The following is a 26,796-nucleotide window of genomic DNA, read 5'->3' on the forward strand; positions in this document are numbered from 1 at the left end:
CCGTGCACATCCCTAGCACCAGCCAGCCGAGGGGATCAAGCTGCTAGTAGCTGGTTTCATGTTGTCAGTGTTAAAACATTCCAAAGAAGCTGCACGTAGCAACTTGAAATTTCATCCTTTGCTTTCTCTGTCTTTTGGTTAACCTCAAGGCTATCGTCACATTCATCTCTTGTCGAAGAATGGAGACCAGTTCCCATCCGCCACCCTCTTTGTGCACATCCACATTCTGGACAAGAACTAGCCGCAGAAGCTGCTCTGACTGCTCAGGGGGTCGATCTCCCCATTCAGAACCGACTTGGGCCACCCGGCTGGGAGGACACACTCCAAACGCTCCACTGGACTCCTGCCTGCGTGGAATCCCTGCGGCCTGGCTGTGACCTCGGCTGCCAAAGCAGCTGCCATTCATGCCGCGGTGCAGGCTGACTTTGTGCACTGAGGCTGAACATCTCATGGGAACCTGCTGTTAACACTGCTTTAAAAGGGCCACCTTCAGTGCATGTGATTCATGTCAGTTTGAAAAACTTGCCAGTCCCCTGAGCTTAGCTGCTGTTTCTTGCGGGGGGTGAGAAAGGAGGTCACTACCTTTCGCACAGTGAGAAGCATTTAAGAAGATAGGGCTATACAAGTGGCAATAAGGCCAGGGCATACATATCATCACCTGCTCTCCTATAGTGTTTCTGGAGCTTTTAGCTGGTCCATAGCTGGCTTCAGGCATCCTCTGGGCCAGATTTCAGATTTGGGCCCATCCTACAGCTCTCTATCCTTCCCTCTGCTTCCCAGGGCTCTACTTTAGGTGATGGTTTCTGCTTAGTTGGTGCTGCTTGTCAAGGCACACCATGACTTCCTCCTCTCAACTTTCAGGTTTGGGGTTTTAACAAGTTGCTAGCCCTTATGTTTACAAAGATGAGCTTGAAAATACTTGGGAGACATCTCAGAAGCCAGCGAAGTTGCTGAACAATAGGAGTATGCATTTTAGCCACTTTGTAGACTCTGCACTAAAATGCAGCAGTAATGGAAAATTCTGCAAGAAGAAAAACTGCATTCTGAGATCTGCATAAATCAAATCACATTTGCATCAAATTATTTCGCACAAACTTTTAATTCTGCTTCTCCCATTCAGGAGGTGGGAACTAGAGCCTTCTCTTCTCCCAACCATGAGAAATCCTATTTTATTTATTTAATTTTATTCTTAAATTTTATATCCCGCTCTTCCTCCAAGGAGCCCAGAGCAGTGTACTGTGTACTTAAGTTTCTCCTCACAACAACCCTGTGAAGTAGGTTAGGCTGAGACAGACGTGACTGGCCCAGAGTCACCCTCGGGTCTCCCCGGTCCTAGTCCAGCACTCTAACCACTACACCACGCTGGCTCTGAGACTTCAGCCACCTGGTTTCTGAGACTTCAACGACGGTTGCTCTCATATTTTAAAGCCTATTGGAGAAACTGAAGGCTAGCTACTTCTATATTACACACATCCCTTGAACTCGAGACTTTCAAGAAGCTGTTTCCTTAGGCCAATACTACATTATGTGTTCTTTACTTTACCAATGTGGAATAGTAGCATACAGAGATCCCTGATTTTATCACAGCTAAGCGTGTGATTGATTTTAATCACATAAACTCTATCCTCACATTTCTCAGGAGTAATGCCAGAATCTGCAATCAGCATCTTGAATTTTGAGGTTGAATGCAGGACATCATGTTCTGAATAGCTGGATACTTCTTCTTCTTCTTTTTTTTAAATGAACTGTAATATATGTGATCTTGTACAAAATAATTTTTAGATGAAGAGAAGATGCAGGGCAATTGTACAGTGTTTGTCCTCTTAGAAGCCCTGAAACTGCATTGTAACTGGGTTAAAAATATAGACATATACAGAGGTTGTAGGCCATTTGTCAGAGACAACTGATGTCAGTGGAAATTCATAATAACAAATTCAGATGTTAACAACAGATGCCTATTCGCCAAGATCATAAGGTTACTGTTAAATCTCAGTATGTGAAATAATGCAATTCTATGTTCCTTGCATTTGGTTCCTAATCATTGGTGTTTGGGAGAATGCTGAGCTGTATTTGAGGGTTTCCTTGAAGTGATGGGAGCAAGAGGCTTCCGGAGGACTGGGGAAACCACACCTTCGGAAGCTTTGGTATTGCATAGTTTGATGTTATATTTAGGACTCCCACCATTGGGTCTCTTTACATTACATGTGAAATACACACTACGATGTCCACAGGCTCAGTCTAGCCAACTTAAGCACTTTTAAGTCCAATGGGGGAGATCTACACACGTACCTAGCTCTTCCAGTGAAAATGATGAGACAAATGTGCTTAAATTTGGTCTTTGCTTCATGCCTTGTTTTCCTTTCCCATACTTCTTATAGAGCAAATTATAAAAACACTATTTTACAGAAGACTTTCCCCCTAAGACTCTGTTATGAATTCACCCTCTGAAACTGACTTTAGATTAAAAGGATGGAAACAGGGTTCCCCACACCCACCATTGAGTGGAACCCACTTAAATGAGTTATGGTAGCTGAGGAAGTGTTTACATAAAATCTGTTTTCATGAGCATCACCCAAGTCTTGGATCCACCTCAGGTCTGTTTACATCATTCATCCCGAGGCTGTAGCGAGGAGACTGATTTGGAAATAAACAAGGGTCTTCAACTTACTTCAGGATGCATGGATTTGTAAATAGCAGCAGTGGACTTCACCCTGTTGGCCAGGTTGTAGTTCCACATGAAATAGATGGGCTTGGGAATGACCCGAAAGAGCAACGTGGTGTGGGTGACCTACCTTGAGTTCCTTGTCAAGACAAGAGTTGTTCTCAGGGTAATTCGATTCCCAGTTGGGTTAATATGCTGTGATCCAGGGGCTCATATGCCAGCCAAGGTATCATTTGACTTCCTGTCTTGGCCCTCCTTAACACACAAAATGGCTACCTCCAGTTCTGTGGCTTTGAGAGTTGAGACCCGTTTTATCACAAAATGGCAGCCTTCTTTGATCAGAGAATGGATTTCTGCTCATAGTAGGCCTGGGCAGGGACAACCCAAGCTTTGTAGCACCTGAGATGGGGCACAAAATGTTGCCTTGCCCCACATGCCTGGTGAGGGCCAGACCTCTTTGAACAGGATGGATAGGGCAGTATAGAAATGTAATAAATAAATAAGAACCCTTGAAAGTACATGCGGGGGCAGGGAGGAGGAAAGGTGGCCAGCAGACTCCTCTTCTCGTGTTTCTTGCAAGCAAGTGAGGAGAGCTAAAGGTCAGGTGGGTCACCAAGAGCTGTTCTAATGGCCTCTTGCTGGTGCCCCAATAAATCTGCCATCTGGGGTGATGCCTTACCTTGCCTTATGAAAGAGTCACCCCTGGGGCTGGGGCAACCAAAGTGCCTTGTGGGGGTGTGTGTGACAGCTGGTCATCAAGTGACCCCCTGGGACATACAAAACAATGAGGTTATTCACACAATTAAAACTGTGTTCTACCTGGGTTTGGAAGCTGTATGTGCTCCCGATTTTCAGTTGTGTGGAAGTAAGGTGGGAGAAAAACCTGGGTAGCTTTTCCTCCTACCATGTGCCCACCACACGGTTGCCTCTACCCAGGTTTTCCTCCTCCCTTGCTTCCACACAACCGGAAATTGGGAGCACACACAGCTCCCAAACCCAGGTAGAACACAGTTTTCGATTGACCTCAGTATTGCCTTAGCCCAGTAACCAAACCTGATCCTGTGCTTTGGACGTTATGCTGTGCCTTAAAAGTGGTTTGAAAAATCTTCCATGGGCAACTTTCACAAAAGATGCTCTGAATGTGTTAACTGAGAATCTGTATCTGAAACTGTTCTCTTTTATGTAAAATATCATGTTTTCTCAAAGCAACCCAGTGGATGTCAGGAATCCTCCGCCTTACTCTCAACCCTTCCTACCTGTGGATTTGCAAAGATATGCAATAAACATCATAATATTCCCTTAAAAATGTTGATGCCATGTTGTGGAAGCTGTTTTGTCTTCAGGTAGCATCTCTTAGGATCAGGACCTTATAAACATTACAGCCTTATTCTTTCTGTGTAGATGACAATCACAAGGTGATAAGCTAAAAAAAAAAAAGCAATACTTCTGTGAAATGATGAGTATTTTATACCACACCTTTTTTAAAAAAACAAACAAAGCTAATGTGTTAGAGAAATGATGATAGTATGATATAAATAATATATTTTCACTGTCATGATTAAAATGGAAAGATACAGAATAACTTATTTTTATGTCGTGTCTTTACTCTTTGTCCTGTCTTCATGCCAATTCACACCACCAGATTCAATGTGGACTAGATTAGAGTTCCCAAGATCAGGGACTCAGATGTTGTTGGATAACAACTCCTGCCATCCCCATTCACAGCATTTGGGAACCCCCTAGTTAGATCTGTGGCACAGGATAAAATGGACTTAAAATTCTCTCAGCTTGTGCAGAACTTTGGATTGAGACATACTTCATGCCTGCAGCTTTCCTGAAAGAGGACTCAACAGTGGTGTTGTGAGCGCTTTCCAGATTACACCTACAACCGGGGTAAAATGCTTCAGCTTGGCAGGATCGTGTTGAAAACGATCCCCAGAATCTCGGGAAAATACAGCTACTTTTCTGCAATGCACATGCAACGTTAAAGCACTATACCACAAAGATAAAATCTGAAGGCGGCATCGGACACGTGAATGGCACCTTGCTGACAGTGCAGGGACTGCAATGTTGAAACACAGGCAGTACAGAAGCACACTTAGTGGACATGTATTGACACTGTTGTAGTGTGTAATCTGGAAAGCACCCTGGTAAAGGTGAATTGCCACATAACCGGATTTTCCATCTGGAATGTTAACCCCCCACTTGATCCGAGCACAGCGTTTTTAGCTAAATAGAATCCGCCCCGCCCTTGGACTGTTTTCCCCCCAGTTCAAAATTAGGAGAAACTATTTAAAAACAATATCTGTTAATGCCATCTGGAAGCAACGTTACATGAGAAAGGTAACAACAGAACTCTATCCTGGTGTCAATATTGACAACTCCTCATGTAACTCAAGATCCTGGGGTTAAGACAGTCTGGTGGGATGTGAAAACTGGATGGGCTTAACTCAGCTGCTCAGCAATTTTTGGTTGACCACCTTTGGTACAATCACACCTCATACAGGAGCAAAAGGATACTTTGCTACCTGCCTTCTCTTTTGGCATTTACAACATATGAACCAATGAATGTCCTTGTGGATCATTCCGTCACCAAAATTAGCTGGTTGGATGTGTGAGGAGGACGCCCACCAGCAGGGCAATATGAAGATAGCCTTCCCTTGCTGCCACTTCTCAGCATTTAGCATTAGAGGTACATGGAGTACCTTATGTCTCTATACATGGAGTAATGCATTTGGACAAAGATTCTCAAACTTGGTCCCCCGATGTTGTTGGAGTACAACTACCATCAACCCTGGGCCGTTATGATGGGAGTTTTAGTCCAACAAAAATCTGGGGACTCAAGTTGGAGAACCCTGTGCAGCTGGTCTTATGGTAGCAAGCACAACCTGTCCCCTTTGCTAAGTAGGGTCCACCCTGGTTGCATATGAATGGGAGACTACATGTGTGAGCACTGTAAGATATTCCCCTTAGGGGATGGGCCCGCTCTGAGAAGAGCACCAGCATGTTTGCATGCAGAAGGTTCCAAGTTTCCTCCTGGCATCTCCAAAATAGGGCTGAGAGAGACTCCTGATTACAACTGTGGAGAAGCTGCTGCCGGTCTGTGTAGACAATACAGAGCTAGATGGACCAATGGTCTGACTTGGTATATGGCAGCTTCCTGTGTTCCTATGACACATAGACATATACCCTCCATAAATAGCTCTAATCTTTAAATAAAAAAGTCTACAAGATTCTGGCTTCCTGTGCTGAACTTCCAGTTCTCTGGGATCATAGAGATGCTTCCTATGGTTTTTCTAAAGCAGGTTGCAGTTAGGGAGGGAACTAAGTACAGGCATAAAAGTTATTGCTTCACAAGCTTACTACTGCAGCTTGTTAGGGAAAAATGTAAAACATCCTTTTAGTCAATGTGTTGGATGAGCAGGTATGGATGAGTTCGCAAGCAGGTGTTAAATAAGGCACAGAAGGGGTGTGTGTGTGTGTGTAAGTGTTCAGGTGCAACCACAAGTGAACTTGCACTAAGCTTACTTTGATTTATATCCTGTAATAAAGTGTAAAAATATAAGCACAATGCAAACAGAGGGAAGCACTTTCAAGTCCCAATGATTTCAATTAGAGCAGGGGGGTGTCCCCAGAAGGTGTTGGACTACAGCTCCCATCACCCAAGTCACAATGGCTGAAGACCATTGTTTCAGGGGTGATGGGAGTTGTAGTCCAGTAGCTTCTGGGGGCAGCAGGGTGGGAACCCCTGAGTTAGTGCTTAACTTTGGCTGAATTATCCTTCATTACCTTACGTTTAATTCACAACCTGCCTGGCAGGTAGCAAGAGCCTTAGGCAAGTGTGGTTGGATATTCTCCTACACTGCATAGTTGGCCATAGTGATGGTTCACACAATTCCCTGTTTCATGAAAGATCCAACACAACTGATATTATATAATACATTTAATTCAGTTTTCTACACAATTTGGTCCGACTCTCCTCCTCTATCTCTGAAAGAAGCAAGTGTCTTTTAAAGAAAGGACGCTGATCTTGTGCGGGAGGAAACATGGCAACTCTCTTCCTGAGTGACTCGACCCCACAGGTCCGCTGTTGGCAATAAAGAGGAATGTTGCAAAAAGGGAGGAGGGGGACCACAGCTCAGTGGCAAAGCACCTGCCTGCCTGCCTGGCACGCAGAAGGTCCCCAGTTCAGCCCCTGGTATCTCTAGCTGAAAGGGTTGAAGGAATGGGCAAGGACTCTTCCTTGGATCTTGGAGAGCTGCAACTGCCAGGCAGAGCACACAGGACAGGACAGGGGTGGAGAAAACAGTGGTCTGACTCAGTATAAGCTGTTTGGAACACCGTAGCAGGTTTGCTGGATGAGACCAAAAGGCCCAGCATCCTGGTTCCAAGAGTGGCTAGCCCAGGGATTCTCAACCTTGGTCCCCCAGATGTGGTTGGACTTGAGCCACTGCGGCTGAGAGTGGTAGACCAGCATCTGGGGACCCATGTGTGAGAACAGCTGGCCTAGACAGCTGCTTCTGGGAAGATCCACTGCAGGGCATGAAGACAACAGCGTATGTAACTCCTCTTCCGCAACTGGCATTCAGAGGACAAATACCAGAAGACTAGTTGTTGTTGTTGTTGTTGGTGTGTGGGTGTGGGTGTGGGTGTGTGTAGTGGGCTGCTTTGGGCTTCCCAGAAGCTACCAGGAGGATTTCATGTGATGGGGTTTCTGTAAGCCTTTCCTCATTTGCTGGGCTCCAAGACTTTTCTATCCAAAACTCCCTTCATCATTGGGTTGCTCTTAGATCCAGCTATACTGGCAAATGCATTATCCAGAGGTCACCTGCATTTTATCTCCTCTTAAGTTGTGTTGTCCAGAGATCATCTGCATTTTCTGTTTTTCCCTGTCACTGGCAAACCTGGGCTTGAGGGAAAGCACAGGCAACATCTCCTCAGAAATGAAAGAGCAAGATGTTTTCTACCTTGCATGAAACTTAAGTGCAATATGTTTTTTGGCTATAAGTTTCCTCTTTCTTTCCAATCCTGGCATCCACAAGAGCGACTTTAGTGGATCAAATCAGATTCCATCTAGCCTAGCATTCTGTTTCCAACAGTGGCTGGTGGGATGTTCTGGGTACTTAACAAGCAGGGGGAATGAAATGGATAGCAATTCTGTGTGTTCTGCCCCCAGCTTTAGTGTTCAGAGACATACCTCCTCTCAGCATATTTTAGGAAAGAGGTTTGGGGCAGTCCCTTCCATGCAGCTGTGGAAATGTGATGTGCTTCTCCCGCCTGCAGGATTAAGCAAGGGGGTTCCTTATATCTCTTCCAAGCCATTAGAGATTTCAGCATTTGCCCTGGCACTTGAACTGGGGATCCTGTCATGCCCCTTTGACACTGCTTCATTTTGGATCTTCAGGGCGCTTTCCAGCTTAGCTGCTCAACAGCAGCAAAATGCCTCCATTCAGGCAAGTGGCATTCAAAACGTGAACAGCAGGGGGAGCAGTCTCGTGGAAACCAACAACTGGAAAAAACAGTAACTTATTTATGCTGGATACACAATGTCATAGCACTATACCACAGTGATTAAATTCAAAACAAGGCATCGGAAATGTGAATGGCACCCTGCTGTCAGCGTAGGGACTGCAGTGTCACAACACAGGAAGTGTGGAAGCACACTTCCGAGATCCGCTGTGACTATTGCAAGGTGTAATCTGGAAGGCACCCTGGTGGGACAGTTAAATTTCCAAACACATCAACCATGAGGCATGCCATACAACTCCCTTGTGCAGATAATTGGTACCAAACTGGCAAGAAATATATTTTCAGCTAGAGGGGTTTTAGGGTGGGGTGGGGGGAAGGGAAGGAAGATCAAGAGCTTGGCGAATTGACAGTATTGATTTCAGGAGTGCTTAAAAAGATTATTTAGTCCTTTTAGTTGAAGATTCAAGTGCCTTTTATCAGCACTACTTCCTCCCGTAAGCATTGGGGTACCCCAAAACTAGTTCCAAGCAGCTGACAAGCAGGCAGGATACTCTTTTGCTCAAAACAGTCCATACTGTTTCTTCTCATTTTGCTGCTTCCACTTGGGCATCTGGTAGAATTCATCTTTGGTTTTCCCAAAAATGTCACAAAAATCGGCATCAGACAAGTAGTACTGTAGAGAGATGGAGAGAAGAGGGACAGTGTGAACAAAGTCACTCTCACTGAAGCAGATTTGTTTAAAAAACTCATTATGTTCATAGCTGTAAATCCAGCCGATATATGAATGCACACCCTCCATTCTAGAGGAGCGGCGAGCTAAAAGCCCTGTGTGACCTGGGTCCACCTTCTTCCAAAGCATGGGCTCTACCACAGAGCTTGGGCACTGCCAGCTTCTGCCCCAAACAAGCCACTCTGTGCTTTTCAGAGCTTGATGCTTGGTAGGTACGTATGACCTGAACATGGTGAAGGCACTTCCAGAGCAGTCCCACTATGCATGACTATGTATGTATGTCTTTGTAGCAGAAATACTGTGCTGTTTGCCCACAATGTGCATGCAACTATTGCCCAACATGGTGAGCAGAGAAGAAAGTGGGGGGTGGTGGTATTCTGCTGCACAGAGGGGGATCAAAAAATCAGCATTTTTAAATGCAGAACACTGAGGGCATCCACAGGAAACTGTGCAGGAAACCGTAGGGAAAACCTGAGTGTATACACGCCCTGCAGTCACTTTGGATAAAATTAAGTGTGGGGACCCACTGGTCCAACCACAACAAACCCTCTAGTTTAGAAAGGCTCTGTGTCTTCCTTCTTTTGAACTGCCTTTGGCTCCCTTAACACACCAGTGCCTGTCTCTCACCATACACATACGGACAGTGCCACCCAGTGGGCAAAGAAAGCAGATCATTAGATCGATCCTCCAAGCACAGGGGTTCCCAGATGTTGCTGGATGACAACCACTATCATCCCCAGCCACAACAGCCTTTGGCCTTGTGGCTGGGGATTATGGGATTTTTAGTTCAACGTCATCTAGGGACCCGCATTTTACCACACTCCTGTGGTAAGCAAACCAAGCTGGGATATCAAACTATCAAAATATTTTTCCTTTGGTTATTTGCCTTTTAAATTAAATCCAATTTAAATACATTTGCATATTATCCACAGAGGTTTGATGTAGGCGCCACACAGATATTTTGGGGAGTGTGAAAACATAAGAAAAAACATCTCAAGATTTCCCCCCCATAATGCTTGTTCCCAGGCTTTAGTTGACCAAACAGAGATCAATTAAACAGACTACAGCTTGTGCCCTAAAGGCAAAGTTTAGAGGTTAAAGTGAATGAAAAGCTAAAGAATTCCCACGAATTCAGTTTCTCTACATGTTTATCACAGGAAGGAAAGCAGTAGACAAAGCTGTTCACCTCTTTTTTGGCAGGGTCCACACCTTCTGGCAGATCATCCACCGTCTTGTTGATCAGCACCTCTCGAGGATATGCACCGTTTCCATTGGCCTCTAGCGAAGGGGTGTTGTGGTTGTTGTTGATGTTGGTACTGATGTTGTCAGACTGTGTCTGGTGTGGCTCTGAACTCCCTCCGGTCCCAGGACTAACTGGATTGGGGGTATTGCTGGCATTTCTGTTGGCATTACTGCTGGGATTTCTATTATTCAAATTGGCATTTTTTAGATCCTGCAAAAAGATAGGAAAGCCTATGAATTCAGTTTTCCCCCTTATACAGGTGGACATCAGGCACAGACTACAGGGAGTCTCAGAGATGTGATGGACTGGGGGAAACTGGGGTGGGGGACTCAACACAGGTTTTTTCATAGATTTTTTTCCGGGGGGGAATGTTTTTTCTATTCCACTCCACCCACCCCCGCCGTCAACCAAGGCTTTCCCATCTCTCTAGTCTCGGTCAATTGGGTGTTCCATGTCATGTCATGCATGCGCCACATTTTTATACCACCCCACTCAACAATCTCTAGATGTTCCGCAATCTTAAAATGGGCAACGAAAAAACAACAACAACTAAACAAGACAATTAAATAAAACTACCAAAGGCCTGGTTTAAAAGTTGTGTTTTTAAGGTCTCCTTTAAGGCCAACAATGAGGTCAGGCATCAAAGAAGGGAGTGTGTTCCAGAGACCAGGAGTGGCTACAGAGAAGGCCCGAGCCACTGCCAAACCAGGTAAGGTCAACAGCAATCAGATCTCCCAGATAATCTCGGGTAACGTCTTGGTTTTGGACTACAACTCCCATCATCCCCAGCCTTCAGCCAATGTGGTTGGGGTGATGAGAGCTGCCATCCAAAAAGAACAAATTAGCCAGGACGGAGAGTTTTGGGCTAATGCAGCATCCTTCTGCAAGTGATTTGTTGCTCTGGATGTTGGCCAGTCTATTTTTAGTGGTTAGGTTTTATGGGTATGCCCAAAATACAATACGTGAAGCAACACACAGAGGGAACAAGATAATGGGAGATCACAAATCAGCTGTATTTATTACATGTACTTCCCACCCTTCCTCCAAGAAGCTCAGAGCAGTGAAGGGGGCTGCCCCTCACATTCTGTCCTCACAACAATCCTGTGAGGTAGGTTAGACTGAAAGACCATGCCTGGTTCAATGTCAACCAGTGAGTTTCATGGCTGAGTGGGGATTCGAACTCAGGCCTCCCCGGTTTGAATCCGACACTCCAGCCACTATGCCAAGCTGGCTCTCAGAAGATGGTGGTCAACACACTGACATCTTAAAGTAAAAATCTCTCAAGATTTAGAAAGAGCTGGGGGGATTCCAAGGAACAGTGAGGTGATGAAGCCCCAGGGAATGCGAGTGGACTTCTTGGTGTGATGTTATGTGAATGTGCTCACAGGAACATAGGAAGCTGCCTTATACCAAGTTGGTCCATCTTGTTCAGTAATGTCTACTCTGACTGAATCACACTAGTGGTGTGCAAACAGGTTTGACATCAAATCTGTTTGACGTCGAAGTGGTTCGGTTCGACCATTCATGATCGAACCGAACCACCCCTCTGTTCAGTCTGACTTTGGACCGAACTCCACTGGGGGTTTGCGATTATTATTATTATTTTTTAAGCATTTACTCCCTCTGGGGGACTTCCTCTCGGTGGTGGTGGGGCGGTTTCTGGAAGGGTTCCCCATCCCCCTGTCAGCCTCCTTGCCACCCTAACTGGCCCTTTGGCCAGCTCTTTGGCCCCTCCAGCACAGTGGCCATTTTGGAGGCCGCCGTGCCTGTGCAATGGGCCTCTGTGAACTGGCCCAGTCCGGTTCGGGTCCAGTTCAGACTCTAACCGAACCGGGCCAGCCGGTTCCATGCACAGCCCTACCTCTCACACCCGGACCCACTCACCACGCTGATCTCCGATATAGCAGATACGTCTCCTAGGCTGCTCTTCATCTCTTCATAGCATTTGCTGTCCTAAGAGGCAAGAATCATATCCTTGAGAGAAGCAACCATGCTAAAGGTCAGCAGGAGACCTTCTAATCTGCAGTGAATTGCAGTCCTGGAAACCTCAGCTCTCACACAAACACAGTTACCTTAAAGAGACTTGTGGCCACATAGAAAATAAAATATATTTTTTAAAAATTCCCACAATATGCTTCTTGGCCATTCCCCATATGATCTCTTTGACATACAGATTCTCTCTGTCGTGAACGGTCATACATGTTGTATATTAACGAATATAATCACAGCTGACTGGCTGTCATGTGGCAGCAAGGGCTGATACGCTCTGCTGTCCTAGTGGGCTCTCGTTGGCTTAACTGCTCTGATGTCACAGAAGGGCAGGGCAGCCCAGTGCGAAGTAGGACAAGAGAGACTTCCCATGAGAAACACTGACAGGAGGCACTGAACTACGGCTGCTGCTCAAGCACAGAGATGTATGTTGCAGCTACTTACACTCCACTTGTACGGGTCCCAAGCCGTGAACCAGCCGGTGAAGTTCAGGGGCTCATGACCTTGTTTCACCAGGATGATTGGCGTTGCTAAATCTCTTCCGGCAGGATGGGTCTTCAGGTACTCCTTGGCTGAGGAAATAGATTCAGTCTTTTCATAGTTGTTGGCCACCTTGCCTACCCAAAGGAAAATCTACAAGGAAAGAGGAGAGTAGAAAGAAAACAGTGAGCATCTTCTGGAAAATATATACCATATTGTGTCTATGTTCACTGTATGTGAAGTGATAAAACCAGTCTACGGTTAGCCACTGGGTGGGAATATCACCCACGACTGCAATAACACCTTGGGGCGAGAGAAGGGGAGAGGAGAACCATATACTTTAGGGCTATGCATTGGAATTTGTAGGAATCTGCTGGTGGTACAGGGAAGCATCTACTCCCACCATGGCTCTCCTCACACAGTTCTATACATTTTCACCAAGAGGCCTTCTCCAACAGGAACTGGATCCATGCAGGGTCCCATCAGGAAGCCATATGAAGCCCACCAGGAGGCTGGGATGCCTCCTCGTATCAGTGGCAAGCTCCCACAAACTCATCAACATCCAGCATACCAATGCACAACCCTAATATTCAACTCTTTCCTGCCTGGAACGTCTCCACTCAAAATCACACTTTCCCATGCTTTGTTTTTTTTAAAAGGAGGGTTCCTCTTGCTCAGCATTGGCTGTCCCCAAGGAGTGAAGGACAGGGTTGGGCCACGGGTGGCTGTACCCAATTTTGGAGCTGGAGTCTGAGCTCAAATGAGTCTGACGACCCAAGTTCAGCTGCTAGGAGGTCTCCTTCATAGCTGGCAGAACATTTGTTCTGTTTGACCAAGGCAAGGCAGCAGGCCGGGCTGCTGGCAGTTATACAGGCCTGGCCAATCCAGTGTCTTATTTCTTTATTTCTTTATCATATTTTTATACCACCCAAAACATATGTCTCTGGGCAGTTTACAACAAGATAAAAACAACATTAAAACATTAATTAAAAACAAAAACAAGAAATTTAAAACACAACAATTTAAAATTTTTAAAACAATATTCTAAAAACAACATTAAAACAATCAAAACAATATCAGTTAAAAGCCTGGGTGAACAGATGCATCTTTAAAGACTTTTTAAAAATTGTCAGAGATGGGGAGGCTCTTATTTCACTAGGGAGCGCATTCCAAAGCCTTGGGGCAGCAACGGAGAAGGTCCGTCCCTGAGAAGCCACCAGACGAGCCAGTGGCAAATGCAGACGGACCTCTCCTGATGATCTCAATGGACGGTGGGGTTCATAACGAAGAAGACGTTCTCTTAAATACCCAGGGCCCAAGCTGTTTAGGGCTTTATAGGTTATGACCAACACCTTGTATTTTGCCCAGAAACATATAGGCAGCCAGTGTAACTCCTTCAATACGGGAGTAATATGGTCTCTCCTAGATGACCCAGAGACCAGCCTGGCTGCTGCATTCTGAACCAACTGTAGTCTCCAAACTACATACAAGGGCAGCCCCACATAGAGTGCATTGCAGTAATCCAGTCTGGAGGTTACCAGCTGATGTACCAGTGTTTTGAAGTCACTCATCTCAAGAAACTGACACAACTGGCATATCAGCCGAAGCTGATAGAAGGCACCTCTGGCCACTGCCTCAACCTGGGACACCAGGGAGAGACTTGGATCCAGAAGCACCCCCAGACTGCATACCTGTTCCTTCTGGGGAAGTGTGACCCCATCCAGAACAGGCAGATCAAAATCGTCTCCCGAGTTTCGACCCCGCACAATGAGTATCTCCACCTTATCTGGATTCTGTCTCTGGATTCAGTCTCAGATTTCACGTTACCTGCCTGTTACAGGGGCTGATGTTACACATCTCTCTTCCCTTCTATGCCCGGGGAGAGCAGGGGACAGTCGCAAGCAGGGAGCTCACTATGTTACGTTGCAGCCTTTGGCCATGAGGTTCCTCTCTCAAGTCCTAGGCATTTTGTTCTGTGCATTCAAGCAGTGTATGTAAACATCACGATGTGATGTCTGAAGAAGGTGCACAGAAAGGCTGAAGAAAGGGGTGGGAATCCCAAAGGCACCAATACATTTGTAAATATTTTATTCAATATTGCCTGACATGTTTCGAGCCTAAGATGCTCTTCTTCAGAGGCAACTATAAAAACAATGTATGAAATATTATTTAAAAAGTGTTATACACTTTTGTTACACACACACGTGTGCACGCGTATGGAAATATACATGAGTTAAAATGTCCACAATATAAACATAATTATCCTATGTACGTTATCAGATTGTGGTCTCCATTATCCATGGTGACCACAATCTGGGTCCGCCAATTTGGTGGGGGAGTGGTGTGATGTCTGTTGAACCTTGGCTGCTGGGATTCAGGCTCCGCACAGGTGTAGGTAACTTAACAGCAATCTGGCAGGGCTCCTAATGCAGACTGCGCCCACCACCAGAGCTTCCCCTAGGCTAAGGGAACAGGGAGGAGAGTCTAGAGTGGGTTGTTCTTAAGCGATGGTGTACAGTCAGGTCACTGTGCCTGAATACTATGCAATTGGGACAGATTCTGCCCTTGAATTCCAGGATGACTGGGGCTAGATTCCAGACTTCTCCCTTGCAGTTAAGCAACTGGGGAAATTTACTCTCATTCTAGACTCCCACCTTGGCCATCCAATTACTTTTGGGTTACAGTTTTGCAGCATTCACACTGAAAATATTTGTGCTAGGAATATAGGAAGCTGCCCTATATAAAGTCAGATCATTGGTTCAGTATTGTCTACTGTCTACACTGCCTGGCAGCAGCTCTCCAAGGTTTCAGGCTTTTCCAGCCCTATCTGGAGACACTGCCAGGGACTGAACATGGAATCTTCTGCACGCCAAGAAGATGTTCTGTGACTAAGCTACGGCCCCATCTCCTGCCAAAAGAAGCAGTGCACATGATGAATTCCTTCACAGCATATCTCCACTGACCTCTTCCCATGTGTCCAAGAGCATGACGTCATCCTCATCTAAGTCATCTTGGCAGAAGTCCACTATCTCTGTCATGATGAACCGGCCCGTCTGATTGGAGCACTCAAACAAGCGGGGCTGGTATTGGGCAACCTCTTCTTGGAACCTGGATCATGCCAGTAGAGAAAAAAAACTGTGAGAAGCACATTCTTTCATAGAGTTCCTATACAGATTCTGGCCACTAGGAGCCAGACTTCTAAAAGACAAGAGGAAACTAGAAAGGAAGTAAGCTCTTTGGCCTTCTGATTGGCTGTGGTCGTAGAGTCGCCTTACGAAATGTGGTAGATGTGTACTTTTGAGTTTATAACGTTAAAAAATCCAGCTGTTCCATAAGTATGCAGAAAACACACACACAAAAAGCTAAAGCTGGTTTTCCTAGTTGTGTCATTAATTATAACAAATATTTGAAAACAACTTTCATATACATGAGCACTGATCTCCGCAGAGATGAGTCTCTGACAGGTGTTCCCAGCTTGGGGCTGATGCTGTTGGAGTGTAACTCCCATAATCTTCAGCCTTTGGCCACTGATGCTGGAGGGGTGATGGGTGTTGTAGTCCATCTGGAGACCCAAGGTTGAGAACCCCCGGCTGGTGCATTTTTACCCAATATGGCTCACCTCTTATCACTGGCATATGGGGCTTTGCCTCCCAGTGCCACCCAGAATTCGGCTGGTTCCTGACCCTCCAAAATGGTCTGCTTGTCCCGTTTGGAGATTATATCAGCCACATTCTTTGCCATCTCTCGTTCATCTCCACTGCATCCCTAGACATGCCATAAAAAACCAAGACAAATCAAGAGTCAGAAAGAGAGAAGAGACAGAAGGCTAGATACCCCATTCTTGTATTCCCCATAAGGAGTTGCCTGAAATCACTGGACAACACCCCAGAGCTCTTTTTCTCAAGAGGCAATTGTCCTCATCTACATGACAGAAGGAGGCACTCTGTGTGGAGCCTGCTGCGTTTGAACTGACCTCAGGAAAAACCTTCAAAGCCTTTCAAGCAAGCTAAGGGTTATTTCAACTGAATCCTAATTCTGGATCCCACCATGGGTAGCTTGCATCAAAGAATTCCAGTTCACTGTAACTCAGTGGTGGAAGGATGCACAGAGCAGATTTCAAGTTTGCAGAATCGACTTTATTTTTTTCTAGAATCCTGAAATCCAGCAAAATAATGGCAGAAAGAGACAGACGCAATATGGCAGCAAAGGGCAGAGCCAATTGTGTAATGCACTTCACAAACCATTCACTGGGATCACTTGCATATGCAAGAACAAATCTGCATGAATTACACAGATCTAGAATTCTAATAGAAAACTAGAACTGGCCAGCAGAGATGCATAACTGCCTGGTCAATGGCATCCAGTTAGAACTCATTGACTTTTATTAGAGAATGTTTAACATATGGTTTACAAAAGCAACAGTGGATAGAATTTCCCGATAAAACACGGCCACGTACTAACAAATGTGTGGTTGCAATGATAGAAAGAATATAGCATTGTACACAAGTTCCACAGAGGCTGAGAGAGAAGCAGTTAGCACAAGGCCAGCCACAGCCTTGTTAAATCTACCATATTTACTTGAATCCAAGATGAGGTTTCTTTCCTGTTAAATATGGGAGTGGGGTTGCCTCCTATTCAGATGAATATGGTAGTCCCTATTAAACTATTAGGAAGCAGGAACCCCCAATCTAATGTAAGTCACACAGACATCTACCAGGAGATCCTAATCTACTTTCTACCCCTCCACAATGTACAGCGCTGTCTACCTTCCCACACCACAGGTAGCAGACTTGGTTGGTCTTCAGAAGGAAGACATCGTTGGAGTTAAGGGAGGAGGCCCGGGCCGGAACCTCAATGGTTTTGGTGTTGAATTCATCTGTGCCCCTCACTTGGAACAGCCGGATGGCTGGCTCGGGCTCACTTGCCTGGGCACGGCTTGTGCCTCCCTAGGAAAACAAAGAGGTTAATGGCATGATGGTGAAAGACAAGACCCCATTGGTTCTGGACTCAACTGAATCTCTCCTGGTTAGGCGGAATATCAGCATTAAAAATGGTAAAGATAAAGGTAAAGTGTGCCGTCAAGTTGGTTTCGACTCCTGGTGACCACAGAGCCCTGTGGTTGCACTGCCCAAATTTATTTTTCTTTTTCAAACATTACCAATTTGGATTCATCCCAAATACTTTAAAAAGTGGGAGGGAACACTTGAAGCTTTTTGCAATTCTTATAAGAAAGCAAGAGTAAACAAAAGTTCACTATACAAACATCCAAATAAAGGTGGATTCGGGGTCCCCAAACCTAAGCTTTATTTTGATGCCTTCCAACTGAAGCAACTCATTCATATCATTTGAAATGATCAGGTGCTCCCATGGGTTTCTATTGAGCTTTTCTCAGAAGCTCAAACAATTTGAGCTCTCCCCTTTAAACAGGTCACTAAAGCTAAATTATCCGGTTTAAGTAACCCCTTCTTGGCCACCACATTGAGAATCTGGTGTCCCAGGGCTAAAAAATTGGCACCACCCACTTCACCACTCTTCCCTATTTTAGATCACCCTATTTTGCAGACCCAAGCAAATATCGACAATATGAGAAGTGGAAGTCAAAAGGGATTTACAGACTGAGGGACATTATTGAAAAAGGAAATCCAATATCAGAAGCTAAACTTGATATTATGCTGACTGGCAAACAAGCTACTTGGATGCAGAAAATTCAAATCTGGTCCTTTGCATCCAAGTTGCTACAGAAAGGAGAGGTTACTAGATCTTTGACAATCTATGAAACATTGTGTGTCTCACCAACTAACATAACAAGGGGGATAGCCTTGCTTATATACAATGCCCTCATCTCTGAATCCTGTGGTTCCTCGGGAGGGCTAAAGCAACATGGGAAACTGATTTAGGAACCTCTCTTGAAGTTAATGAATGGGAAGCAATTTGGCTGAAACAACCACTTAGAACCACATCTTCCCAGATAAGGGAGGCAACATTAAAAGTTATACATAGATGGCATCTCACTCTGATCAAGATGTACTATATCACCAAATCACTTCCCCATTTTGCTGACGGGGTTGTAAAAAAAAAAATCTCCTTCATTTATGGTGGGGTTGCCCATATGCAAAAGGCAATTGGCAGCAAATTTTTCATATAATCTCTGAAATAGTCCAACTCGATCTTCAGCCTGATCCAGGGTTAGCACTTTTATCAATTTACAAAAGTACACACAAAGATATACGTCATAAAGATCTAATAACTCTGCTGCTAGCAGCAGACGAGACAGAGGTAGCTAAACACTGGAAATCCTCAAAGGGTCTATGCACTGAGAATTGGTTCAATAGGGTCTGGAAGATCGCATTATCCGAAAAGCTAACCCATCCAATCAGATTAGCTAGAGGAGTAACAAAACAAGACAAGTTTTGGGAGATATGGTTTCCATTTGTTGAGTATGTCAATAAGGGATGGTCAGTTTGTAACCTTCCATCCACTCAAATAAAATTCTGGAATGATGTTCTTTCTTGAATTTTGTTTTCAATTGTCTCCTTTCAGGTTGTACCTGCATGCTCAGCAAACGAAAATCTCTTCTTAACAGTGGACTTGCATATAACCTCAAATGGTCTTATTTTCTGGCTTATATTTGAGTTTTTATTGTTTGTTCTTTTCCATTGCTGCACATTTTTACACATGTGCTGTATTTGTTGAAAATAAAATAATTTTTTTTAAAAAGTGTGTGTGTGTGTGTGTGTGTGTGTGTGTGTGTGTGTGTGTGTGACCCCGTTGGTTCTGAAATTGAACAGGAAGGGTAGGTTTACACTGGTCATTTATTGGGCTGGTTCAGACATCCCATGGAACCACAGTTAAATCTTGGATCTGTACAATGACCTCAAGCCTCAGGAGTGCACAGTCTGCCACTTCTTTTCCCACCCAAGCATCTAAATAATTTATTTCCAGCTGCAGTTAAACACAAACCAAGATTAGTTGTCACGTTTGATCTTGGTTTATTTTAACCAGCTTCTCTGAAATAAGCTGCAATCTGAACCCAAAGTTTGAAATGGGTTAATGATCTGTTATTTCAAGGATGTTGGTTGGAATAAACCAGTGATCTTCACTATTTTTCAAGCAGGTAAAAGGTAAAGTGTGCCGTCGAGTTGGTGTAGACTCCTGGTGCCCACAGAGCCCCAAGGTTGTCTTTGGCAGAATACAGGAGGGGTTGGCCATTGCCTCCTCCCGTGCAGTACAAGACTATGCCTTTCAGCATCTTCCTATATCTCTGCTGCCTGATATAGGTGTTTCCCATAGTCTGGGAAACATACCAGTGGGGATTCGAACCAGCAACCTCTGGCTTGCTAGTCAAGTCATTTCCCCGCTGCACAAGCAGGAGCCACTGGCAAAAGTCTTTCCAGGTGAGAGCGATTTTGCACTGTGCTGACCTCCACACAGTTCTGCACCTTTTTCAGGGCTGGAAAGGTCTTTTAAGAGAGGCAGAGCCCTCTCGTCAGAGCTCTGTGGGGAAAGTGCTGGGAAGAGCTACACTTCCCAGCACTGTCCATGCCTTTCAAGATGGTGCCGGGGCTCAAGATGGCTCCATTTCTGTACAAGTGCTGGGCAAAATCCAACACTGCATGGTAGGAACGGTTGCTTCCACATGGCGCTGGGAGTCTGTGCAGAGTATTCCATTTTGGTGAAAGCTTCGCACAGGCCCTATAAATGCGGCCCATGTCAGTCGGCCGCATTTAGGGTTGATGAAGGCCACCACTGGCCCAAACAGGAGGAAGAAGGGGGAGAAAAATGACACAGCACCAGAAAACCTGGTAGAAAAAAGGAGGGAAAGAATACTGAAGGAAGGTACTGAACGAGTTGATATTACTGTAGCTTTATTCTGTATAGCTTGACACGTTTTGAGCGTTGCTCTTCCACACAAGCAAATATGCTGTATCTTTGTTCTCTTGTTGGGAAGGATATCCTGCATAAGCAGGAATCTCTGAGGAATAGCAGCGCTCAAAATGCATCAGGCTATACAGAATAAAGATAATATCAACTCATTCAGCACCTTTGGGTTTCTTTCCCTCCTTTTTTCTTCCTGGCCACCACTGGCACCCAAACCTCAGGGGCATCTGGTGGGCTACTATGTGAAAAAGGATGCCGGACTAGGTAGGCCTTGGGCCTGATCCAACAGGGCTGCTCTTATGTTCTTAACCATACTATGAAGAACTGTGGAACAAACCAAGATTAATAAGTCTGGATGTCATGATCAATTGCAGTTTGTTTTTAACCTCGGTTGGAAGTAGAATTCCCTCACGACTCATGTGGGCAGGAGATCAGGCGTATATGTGCTTCCGAGGCTCAGAAATGTTGTACAGAACCAAGATTTAGTCAGGGTTTCCTGTGATGTCTGAGCTGGCCCATAACTGGATCCAGTAATGGTAGCAGTACATCGCATTTGCAGAATGTCCAAAGGGAGAGCCCACCTCATAAATGATCAAGTTCCCCTTAAAAAGGGCGAGGAAATGCCGGGGCTCCTTCCCCATCACCACTCGGACCTGCACGGGCTCATCCTTGTATTTCTGGTCCAGCTGGACGGCGTTAAAAGCACAAGCCGTAATTTCATCCGCGGACGCATGGCGGCCCTAGAAGGAAACAGATGAGACCTCACATGCTACATTTCAAGAGACGAAGAAGAGTCACGAACAACAGTTAAGCAGTCCAGAGGAGGGTGGCATTATGGGAGAGAGAAAGGGAAACAGGGTTCTTGAAATGCCTGAAGAGAACCCTAAAAGGGGATGTTCATTTACAATATGGATATACTGTTTTTCAACATCATTCTCAAAGTGGTTTACATAGGAAGAGGGAATGGGAAAATAAGTCCTGGGCGCTTTCCAGATTACATGCTACAACAGTGTCAGTATGTGTCCATTAAGTGTGCTCCCATACTTCCTGTGTTTCGACAGTCCCTGCACAGTCAGGCAAGCTGCCGTTCACATTTCCAATGCTGCCTTTTGGGTTTTATCCTTGCGTTTTAGTCCTACAATGTTGCATGTGCATTGCACAAAAGAAAAAAGAAAAAAAAAGGCAGCTGTATTTTCCCGTTGCAGGAGGGTTGGGCAACCTGGTTACATTTTCAAAATGACCCTGACAAGCCAAAACATTTTACTACTGTACAGCGTGTAATCTGGAAAGTGCCCTGGTCCCGAAGGGGTTCACAACCTAGAACAAAACACAAAGTATACCAGCGACAGCCACTGGAGTTGGGATCGAACTGGGACAGTTGCTCTCCTCCTGTTAAATATGCAACAGCCACCACTTGAAAAGTTGCCTCTTTGTTTAATTAGCAGGAGTGAGTCTCAAGCGGCATGCCTGAAGATAACTCTCTGTTCCCTCTGATAATTCAGAGCCTGAAGATAATTCTCTGTCCCCAAAGGGGTCTCATGATCTAGGACGAAGAGATAGCAGCAACAACCACTCTGAGGGATGCTCTGCTAGGGTCAGAAAGCTCACCCCCTGGGCACTTTCCAGATTAGACCCTGCAACGGGGTCACATTGTATCTCGGAAGTGTGCTTCCACACTTCCTGCGTTGTGACACCGCAGTCCCTACGTGGACAGCAGGGTGCCATTCACATTTTCAATGCTATGTTCTGAATTTAATCGTTGCGATATAGAACTAGGACATTGTATATCTGGAATTAAAAAGTTGCTGTTTTTTCAGGTTGTTAGTTTCCACGAGACTGCTCCCCCTGCTGTTTATGTTTCAAATGCGACTAGCCTGAATGGAGGCATTTTGCTACTGTTGAGCAGCTAATCTGGAAAGCGCCCTGCTGAACATGAGAGGGCGAACACTTAAAAAGCTGCTCTTGGCATATGGATTTACAGGCTCTAAATACAGGAGGCGTGCAGGAATCAGAAGAATTCCATCTCTGCTGTGGGCAAATCATGAAGAAAACTGGCTCAAGCTTCAGCCAGGTGGTTTGGCCTGGCCTGAAGATTAGAATGAGCTTTCTCATTCTGAAGTTGAAGATCAGAGTCTAGAAATTGTAAAGACTGTATCATCACTGGAACTGGAGCAGCAAAACATCTGGTTGGGTTCATTTGGGTAGACTTAATCCAGAGGTTCTCAAACCTGGGGCCCCAGATGTTGTTGGACTACAACTCCCCATGTGAGCACTGTTAGATATTCCCCTTAGGGGATGGGGCTGCTCTGGGAAAAGCACCTGCATGCTTGCATGCAGAAGGTTCCAAGATAGGGCATCTCCAAGACAGGGCTGAGAGAGACTCCAGCCAGCAACCATGGAGAAGCCACTACTAGTCTGTGCAGACAGTACTGAGCTAGATGGACCAATGGCCTGACTCGGTATAAGGCCACTTCCTATGTTCCCATCCCCAGCCACAATGGCTAGCCAACACCACCTGGGGACGCAACATCTAGTCCAGCAACATCTGGGGGCACAAGTTTGAGAACCTCTGAAGTCCATGAGGCAGGAGGTGTTGCTGATCTTAGGGCCCCACATCCAAGAACGGTCATCATGGATATGGGAGATAAGCAAACAAAGGGCACGCGAACCTTATCTATGTTTACTCAGAAGTAATAGCCACTGAATTTATTGGGGCTTACTCTCAAATAATTGTTAGCAGAATTGGAACAGCAGTGATTTTCTTAATTTTTAAATCCACTGGATGCAGAGTTAGGATGTAAGGTCAGGGAAGCTAAAAGAAAGAGTAAAACCAGGCAGTTCCTGCTCTAAGTGGCCAGAGAGCCTTAACTCTGTGAGGGCACTAGAGTACATGCAACCCCTAAGTTCCTAGTGCTCTCCAGTTTAAGCTGTAGCTTGCACTAAGCAGCACTAAGGAAACAGGATCCTAAAATTAACACAAACATTCTGTTGAGCCTGAACTATTCACCAGATGGTGCCACCAAAGAGTGAAATCCCATCAGTTGCTTTTGGCTACTACCACTACCAATATATTATATATTATTTTATATCTGTCTGTCTATTGCTGTTACTTACAAACCACATGTAGATAATGTAATGAGGTCTGCCCGATTTCATATAAGTATACAGAACAAGGTAACAGTCTCCACCATAGAACTGCCCATAGGTCCTGGGGTTCACTGGGGCCATCTCCAGATCCTCAATCCTCCACACCTGCAGAGAAAAAAGCAAAATGAGAAATGTGTGTGCGGTACACGTGCTTGTGTGCACAAAGTATGTAAGATGCTGGAGAGACTAAATGATGCAATAATCATTTTCTGAAATGAAGTGCTGCCCTTTTACTGGTTCCCAGTCCCAACACTTCACATGATTTATATTGGCTGAACTTTCGTAGGTGGGTGTTCAGATGGTCTCTCCTATCAGCCCTCTTATATTTTGCCATGTACGTTTGGCCCATCAAAATGGCAGTGCCCATGAGATGCCATAATTATATGCAGGAAGAAGATACTATGTGGTACCCCACCCACCCAATGGCAGAAATGCACGTGCAGCAGAATGCAAGATGGAAGCCTCCAGGTGACTGTGGCTTGGCTCTCTTCCTGGGTAAGGGCGTGAAGATGGTCAGGAAGTGAGGGGGAAGACACCAGAGGTGAAAGAGTTAATTTCGTCACTGGTTCTTGGACTAATCAACTTCACTGGCTGCTTTCCAAAAGTCACTCGTTCAGGTACTTGTAGGGCTTCCTTACCCCACTACCCTCAAAACCGGCTTTATTCCAGATATTTTTCAGGAATTAAGATCTGTGGCCTGACGGAACACAGGAAGCTGCCTTATACCAAGTCAGCCCCTTGGTCCGTGAAGCTCACTATTGTCTGATTAGCAGCAGCTCTTCGGGATTTCAGGAGAGGGTATTTTTCCAGCCCTGCCTGGAGAAGATGCCGGTGATTTGAACCTGGAACCTTCTGCACGCAAGGCAGGTGCTCTGCCACTGAGCTAAGATCCAGCAGCATCCTGGGCTACATCCCCATGCCATGGTCCCTAAGAATAGTGGCTCTCTGATAATGGGACAGGCTTTCCTAGGGAGTGCCAGAGACCCGGAGGGGGAGAGCAGCAGACATTCAGGGAAGGAGAGGATTCCACAGCAGGCAGCCGCTCTCAGAGGCTGAGGTCTAGCACGGCAGGCCTCTAGACTGAAGTGATAACCAAGGAAGCTGCAAAGAAGTGGGGGGCTTATGGGGAGCAATTCCCCAGTCCTGCCTCCTTGGCGATCTAGATGATTTTAGAGTTCTGATCTAGTTCTCTTCCAATATCATTGTGGAATTAGCGCCTCAGTCCATAGGTTCCCCTTACACATAATCGGATGGGCAAGGATTCTATGTGCCAATGAAGATGGCCGCTTGAGCGCCAGGGGTTAAAGTTCGGAAGGTGGTTTCTTAGTTCAAGAGCTTGCTATAAAGTCAGCACACCCCTTGATCACCTGTACCTTACTCATTTACCCTACACCTACCCAAATGGCCTTGTGTGAACCTTGCACCTGGGGAACACAACAACTCCACTGATCAGCAGCCCAAGTTCGATTCGGACATTATGTTGTACATGCACATGAGTGGTTGTACACATGTACAGGTTTGTGTGTGAATGACTGGACCTGGGTTCATTTAAAACATGAATCTGGACACAGATGCCTCAAATGCATGGTACAGATAGAAAGTGTCCTGCGGTGTGTGCATTGACCAGGCTGTGGGGTAACTATGTGTATACAGTTCAGTACATGTGTACACTGTACAAAGATTGTACATGCATTGAACATAACATGAGAACAGGGCTGCTGAATTACAGCTATCAGGCTGCCAGGGTCAGATTCAAACCTGTAGGGGACACTGTTGCCTTGTTCTTGGAGTATGTCCCTTCCTTGTAGACCCAAATAGGTCAAGTTTATGATAATAGGTTTTTCTGTGGTTTTGAATTTGACTGCAGATTCTTCCAGCAGGATGCTTGTTTGGGCTGGGTCGTGATTTCATTTGCCTGCTTTCCCAGAAACACATGCTGGGAATTTGGGAACGGCTGGATTTACAAACCTAGATCAACACAGGGCTTAATGCACAGCCCGACATCATTATTTCATTGGTCCAGCCAGTGAAGGTACTATTCCGGAAGGTACCTGCATTCTTTTGCCCATCCTAGAAGGATTAACAGCATCTTCGGGGTGGATGGGATTTAGATCAGGAAACTGGCACATAGAGTGAAGTTAGGTACACCCTCTCCCTTAACACCACTGCTTTGTTAAAATTTTGAGCTTCCAGATATAAATACGGTTCTCCAGCACCATGTGCAGTTTGGTCTCTAGAGTCTGAAAGGGCAGCAAACTTCAGAAGTGACCCAATGCATGCTTAGTCTCACTGCTGGACCACTGTAAACCCACCTGACTCCACTCTGGATTGACTCCCAGCCACCAGCCAATCCTGTGACCTGCCAGGCTCCACCCAGTTCCTTCCTGACACCACCCCTCGATTCCATCTGTAGCTCCACCCAGGAACCAGCCTTTTGGGAACTGGAATTTTCCAGAGAAGGAAAAACCTACTGCGGCCGGTGCTCTTTAGCATACATCCACTCACTTACATTTATGGCTTTGCAGCAGCTCTGAGTGAGCTGTAGGCACACATTCTGAAGCGGTACAAAATTGCCATTTCCAAAATGGCAGATGATGTGGAAAAACCACCAATGCTACAGAAAGCACTTACCTCAACATTCCCAGAGGCATCATCGGCCATTCGCTGCTCAGCAGCTAACTCCGGTTGGGCATGTAACTGGGCAATGTCGAATTTGGCTTGGTCCACCTTGGCTGTATAACAGAACCCAAGCAGACATCTCAGACAAACTGTCCATATCTCTGCATGTGCTACAAGCAATCTATATAATGCGGTCTACCAATTTGCTTCTAGTTTCAATTCAAGTTGTTGGCCTCGACCTTTAATGGCCCGGGGACAGATTCTCAAGGACTGTCCCCCACCCATACAAGTCTGCCTAACAACTCCGCTCAATTTGGAGGTCCTCTTTTGGGTCCTCACGCAGTCGGATATATCGCAGGTGGGCATTAGAGATGGGGCCTTTTCAATTGTGGTGTCCAAGATCTGGGATGGCCTCCCAAAAAGAGGGACACCTGGACCAGTCCCTGCCTCCTGTTAAATGGGCAATAGTAGCAATCTTGTTCCAGCTGGTTTTTTCAGAGCTTTGTTGCTGTTAGTAAACAGGGTTTACTTCTACTGCTGCCACTGCTATTATTTTAGCCTGTTGACTTTGCCAGATGT

General features: G+C 45.6%; 2 protein-coding genes across 5 annotated transcripts in view; one reads left to right on the forward strand and one right to left on the reverse strand.

Moving 5' to 3' along the window:
- Positions 1–4,248, forward strand: part of PLCD1 (phospholipase C delta 1) — a 53,023-nt gene extending 48,775 nt beyond the window's left edge. The window contains exon 15 of the mRNA XM_053263116.1: positions 150–4,248. Coding sequence (XP_053119091.1) covers positions 150–241 — 92 coding nt within the window. The 3' untranslated portion in view covers positions 242–4,248. The remainder of the gene's footprint in view (positions 1–149) is intronic.
- Positions 4,249–6,590: 2,342 nt separating this feature from the next.
- Positions 6,591–26,796, reverse strand: part of VILL (villin like) — an 84,965-nt gene continuing 64,759 nt past the window's right edge. For 3 of the 4 annotated variants that reach the window (XM_053263822.1, XM_053263823.1, XM_053263824.1), the window contains 10 exons: positions 26,230–26,330; positions 23,566–23,703; positions 21,033–21,191; positions 17,340–17,519; positions 16,193–16,338; positions 15,537–15,681; positions 12,538–12,726; positions 11,989–12,057; positions 10,048–10,314; positions 6,591–8,804 (listed from right to left, as the gene is read on the reverse strand). In XM_053263822.1, coding sequence (XP_053119797.1) covers positions 8,691–8,804; positions 10,048–10,314; positions 11,989–12,057; positions 12,538–12,726; positions 15,537–15,681; positions 16,193–16,338; positions 17,340–17,519; positions 21,033–21,191; positions 23,566–23,703; positions 26,230–26,330 — 1,508 coding nt within the window. In that variant the 3' untranslated portion in view covers positions 6,591–8,690. The remainder of the gene's footprint in view (positions 8,805–10,047; positions 10,315–11,988; positions 12,058–12,537; positions 12,727–15,536; positions 15,682–16,192; positions 16,339–17,339; positions 17,520–21,032; positions 21,192–23,565; positions 23,704–26,229; positions 26,331–26,796) is intronic. The other variant, XM_053263825.1, reaches the window with a different exon arrangement.

The sequence above is a fragment of the Hemicordylus capensis genome, chromosome 6, assembly GCF_027244095.1.
Source record: "Hemicordylus capensis ecotype Gifberg chromosome 6, rHemCap1.1.pri, whole genome shotgun sequence".
In the NCBI taxonomy this organism is placed as follows: domain Eukaryota; kingdom Metazoa; phylum Chordata; class Lepidosauria; order Squamata; family Cordylidae; genus Hemicordylus; species Hemicordylus capensis.